The sequence below is a fragment of the Cupressus sempervirens genome, chromosome 7, assembly GCF_028749045.1.
Source record: "Cupressus sempervirens isolate cs-2001-9-10 chromosome 7, ASM2874904v1, whole genome shotgun sequence".
Taxonomy (NCBI): Eukaryota; Viridiplantae; Streptophyta; class Pinopsida; order Cupressales; family Cupressaceae; genus Cupressus; species Cupressus sempervirens.
Window position 1 is genome coordinate 277,483,973 of NC_143124.1, and position 5,594 is coordinate 277,489,566.

Genomic DNA, 5,594 nt, shown 5'->3' on the forward strand with positions numbered 1-5,594 from the left:
TCGGGGAGATGCACAGAGGAAGCCAGCTATCCACCATTTGGACAAGCATTGCCAGAGGTTGCCACCTTGGTGAAACCAAGGTCGCCGGGAAACTACTGAAAAAAAAATCCACAAAAATCGCAAACAAACTAGCCGAAAAAATGTAGAGTTTTTTTCTCCTCAACTATCATTTTTCCATATCACTGCCAGTTTGAATGATAATTGATTTTAATCTTAATAATTTTTCAATATATATTAATTTTTAATTATATATATATATATATATATATATATATATATAGACATATACATATATATGTATATGTATATATATACATATATATGTATATATGTATACATATATACGTACATATTATACATTTATACATATATACACACATATATATATATGTATACATATATACATATATGTATATACATGTATATACATATATGTATACATGTATATACATGTATATATACATGTATATACATGTATATATACATGTATATACATGTATATGTATATGTATATATATACATGTATATATATACATATACATGTATATGTATATATATACATGTATATATATACATATACATGTATATATATACATATATACATATACATGTATATATATATATATAATATATATGTGTATACATGTATATATATAACTTTACATATATATAATATATATATATATACATGTATATATATAACTTTACATATATATAATATATATATATACATGTATATATATATAACTTTTCAATAATTCTGTTTTCATTATAGTAGACTTGTACATAATTTCAAAGCACTTTTCAATATATAATATTTTGAAAAACCTATATTTATTATTTTGAAATGTTCTCGTTTTCCTCAAACAAAGTGGAGGCGCCAAAGAATCAAAATCTTAAACGTTTTGAATAAAACATTCAAATCTTAACAATTTAAAATATTCAAATCTTAAACATTAACACCGTTTGAAAAAATAAACTTTTGTTTATAAAGTCAGCATTGCAAAAGTTGCTATCACATAACTGAAAGATAACACGCAATTACAGGCGTCCAAACTAAAGCTCACGACCCAAACGCAAACAGAAACAAAAATAGCACTCAAATTGTGGCCTAAAATAACTGCACGCAACTGCAGCTTATTATGCAAAGAGGCAGACTGAAAAAGAAGTGTAGCTGCCCTCATGAAAAATATCGAAGTGATCAGGCCATGGCTTAAATATCATACATTAAGACTTATCCTTAAACTAAAATTATTAAATAATCAAAGTTATTTAATTTTAAAGTTATTTAATTTTTTATTTAAGAATAAGGAGTCGAATGATTTGCATGGAATAACTTCATGGTGGGTCTCCTTGCAGTCGTATTCCCATGACACATGACACAGTTGCTCTTCATCTTGCTGGATCTGAGGATAGATATCTCCTTACATGGCAACGGTTTTGTATGCCATATGCCACAGACCTTCCTTGGATTACAAGCCATTCTTTCCCGAACCGATTTTAAAATCTCTTTGGCTTCAGCAAAAAATGCAGCAGCTTCTTCCATTTCTATCCGTGCAACAACTTTTTCCAGAGAGTATTTTACGTAAAAGAAATTTGGGTGAAATTCAATATGATCTGGTTTTCTTTCCCAGTAGCCATATTCGTTAACCTGAGCAAATTCATGAAAAGTTGCAAAAGCTTCTTCCATTTCAGGCCTGAAAATACAATATTGATCCATCCTTGCCAGATAGCGACGAATGTTTAAGCCTATGAAAAATGGAATTGGTGCATACTCAATATGATCAACTGGCTTTCTTTCCCTGTAGTCGTATTCCCCACGACACAAGGGACAGCTGTTCTTAGTTTTAGTGGATGTCAGAATACAATTGAAATGAAATACATGCTTACATGGCAACTCTTTCAAATCTCCACAACACTTTTGCAAGGGATCAAGGCATATGGCACAAAGATTCTCTGGATCACAATTTATTCCTTCACTCGGCGATCCCAAAATCTCTGCGGCTTCTTCATCACTATACCGCTGACTTTCAAAATCTTCATCTGAATTTTGAATAAAACAAACCATTCGACAATTAGGAATATATGTCTGATACATAAATATTGAGAAAGCAAAGAGCGTTCAAATGTTAATCTAATATTAATGAAAGTGTAGAAATAGATGATTATTTCTCCCGTTGAATCGTGCTTATCATTACCTTCCCAATACCCATCCAGGGATTCAAGATCTTCATCGTCTTCATCTGAATGAACGAAAAGAATTCATTCCAAAGTCAATAATTTATACATTTTCGTGAATTAAAAAAATATTATAAAATCCATGAAAGCTACGAGCTTTCAACAATGTTCTGATTAATCTAATATAGTAAAAAGAACATCAAGTCTAAAGTCAGGGGAAGAGATACATGGGAAATAATCTAATAGTGCATCTGTATGACTAAGTTTGCTGATTTTTTGGGTGAACTTCTATAGGTGAAAAGAGCTTAACGCATCTAAAAGTGTGATTTTACAAGTGCCACTAAGACAGGCCAATAGCTGTTTATTACTTTTTTGACAAACGAACCAATCAACAATCATAAAAATTGAAGATTTTTTTCAGCAGTAATTGTAAGAAAAAATAAGATTAAAGTGGCAGCAACTGACTTGTTTCCCCTATCAGATAGAGCCAGAACACACTAAAACAACCGAAAAAAGACCTACAAACGGATTAAGCCGCTGAGAACATTGAAAGTTTAATACACAACATGAAATTCTTCATTATTACCTTCCATAAAGTCACTCAGCGATTCAAGATCATCGTTGAAGCAATCAGGAATATAGAGATCTTCTTTATGGTCCATGGTAGAAACGAAAAAATTCCTTGCGTTCTCTACTAATCGCTGCAATAAGACAGCGGTGCTCAATTTATAGACAATTGGTGCCTTGACGATTACGTTTCCCCAAATTTCTTTGAAGCCCAAACCCAGAGAAGGCCCTAAATTTATTGATATATCAACATGCATGGAAGCTTCGTGGCTGAGAAACCAACGCGATAAACAAGCATCTTTTGTAATCATGCAGCGCGCTACGAAACTGCATTCATACGCGGAAAGCAAAGGTCAACTTCTAACATCCTTTTCCGAAAATATATTTTATAGGTAAACAATGTAATACGCAATTTCGTTTATACTACTTTATTAACCACTATCTCTAGGTGGATGGTGACTTCGGTGCCTTCAAAAACATAAACTATATATATATAGCTAGTAGTATTTGGAGAAGACATTGGAAGATTAAAATTCTAATATTTATTATATAATATTATATTAGTACATTAATTTTATAATATAAAATTGTATTTTTATTATATATTTAATTTTATGCGGAACTATTTTTTTTTACTTGTAAAATAGGTCTAATTTAATGTAGGGTTTAGGTTGGGGTTCTTTAGTTCAATTTTAAAAATGGTCAACCATTTTGAGTAGGATTTAAGATTTTTTCTTTAACATTAAGATTATAATTTAATTATATTTTGGGTTATATTTTTAATTTTCTTTTGTCTTCGGGTTAGGATTATATATAGAGAATTGAATTTCTATAGGATTAGATATAGAATTAAACTTAGGTTTTAGATTAAAATCTTAAACCTAATTCAATGTATGGGTTAGGGCTTCATATGGTTTAGTATTCAATTGGGGTTGGGATTATCTTTCAATTTAGTTTTCTATTATCATTAAATTTGGTTTAGTGGATAACATATTGTTCAATTAGGTTTGGGAATATGATTTGAATTTATTTCAGCTCATAATATTTCTTTTATGATTACAATTTGATTTCATTTAGTGTAAGTTTGAGTTAATTTAGCTTTATAGTTAGGGTCCAAATAGTTTATTGTTGAGGCTAGAGTTCCATTTTTTAGTGCTAGGTTTAGGGTTCATTCTTGTTTAGTATTTTTGGTAGGTTTAAGGTTATCATGAGTCAATCTAGGTCAACATTTAGTCATATGATTACAATTCAATTAATATAGTGTTAAATTTGATAGCTAGGTTTGGAGCTGCAATCAGATGCAAGGGTAAATATGGTTTATCATTAGCATTTAGACTCAAATAGAATTTATTTTATAAATGTAATTATTTTTTAAATGTAAATTGAAGCTTCGATATCATTAGTCTTTCTTTATATATATTATATATTATATAATATATATAAAGAAAAACTAATGATATTGAAGCTTCAATATATATATATATATAGCTAGTAGCATTGTGAGGGGAAAGTCTTAAAAATAAAATCATATTTTTACTTTGTATTCATGTATAGATTATATTTAAATATTGATTTTTATAGGATTACACAAAACCAATCTGGGGGTTTCAAATTAAATTGTGATTCTAGTATATGAGGTAGGGTTCCATATAGTATAATGTTTAATTAAGGTTATGGTTAGTGTTCAAATTGGTTTATTCTTTCATTAGTGTTAGAACTCTCTCTCTCTCTCTCTCTCTCTCTCTCTCTCTCTCTCTCTCTCTCTCTCTCTCTCTCCCCTTATTTGAACCCATAATTATTATTTTTCACTCTCTCTCTACATCATCTATTTCATTCACCCATTCTTACCATCACTTCCCTATAATTACTTTTTCTCTCTATCATTCTCTTTCTATATCTCCCTACATACTCTCTTCTAGTCTCCTCACTGTCTTTTGTCACTATATAATCCCATGATTAATCCTCTAATATCTATGCCCCATGTATCTTACCATCTTCCCCTTATTTCCCACACATATCTCCTCATAATTATTATCTTTATTTCTCATATATTCCCTTGTGATTAATCATTTTGTATTCTCTCTCAACCTAATCTCACCTTGAATTTCCCATAATTACAGTCAATATATACCTTGCATCAATTAGTCCATCCCCTCTCTCTTCACCTAGTATCATCTTTCTCTATCTTGATCCTTAATTTTCTTCCATCTTATTCTCTATCTCATCTCACTCCCTCTCCCCCTATTAAAATATATCTTTACCTAATGTCAGTCACCCTATCTCTCCCTACATTGTCTCTCTATATGTCTCCTCCCCTCTTCCTTCCTTCATTACCATCTCCTTATTCCCCATTATTACCATCTATATATATATGTAATGTCATGCATGCATATTCCTCTCTCTTTTCACTCTATCTCATCTCATTCCATCTTCCCATGCTTACTCTTCAATGTATGTTGTTACAATTTCTATTCCCTCTCACCATAAACATATAATAAAGTTTTTTAGTTAGGCCACAATATTATATATGCACAAATTTATTATTTCCTTCTAATGATAAAAATATTTCAAAAAATAAATAATTCATTATTTCTTGTTTTGATAGATATTTTTTAGTTATGTTAAATTTTTTTTTAAAAAAATTATATCAATTCATTGAATAAGTTATAAAATTAGTGAAAAATATAAACATTTAAGTATATTTAATAAAATTTCTATAAGAAATAAAATCAATATATAAAAATGAAAGTTTTAATTTTTCTCAATTATATTTTGTTAAATTTAAATTATTAAAAGTAAACTCAAAATATACCATACTAAAACTTATATATTTCATTTCTATGTTTTAA

General features: G+C 29.3%; 1 protein-coding gene across 1 annotated transcript; it reads right to left on the bottom strand.

Annotated features, from left to right (window-relative positions):
• Positions 1-1,280: 1,280 nt before the first annotated feature.
• Positions 1,281-2,861, bottom strand: LOC149546498 (uncharacterized). Its single transcript, XM_089794589.1, has 3 exons — positions 2,765-2,861; positions 2,199-2,243; positions 1,281-2,043 (listed from the first exon to the last, which is right to left on the bottom strand). The coding sequence occupies exons 1-3, from the start codon at positions 2,838-2,840 to the stop codon at positions 1,301-1,303; spliced, it is 864 nt and encodes a 287-aa protein (XP_089650715.1). The 5' UTR covers positions 2,841-2,861; the 3' UTR covers positions 1,281-1,300.
• Between the last annotated feature and the right edge of the window lie 2,733 nt (positions 2,862-5,594).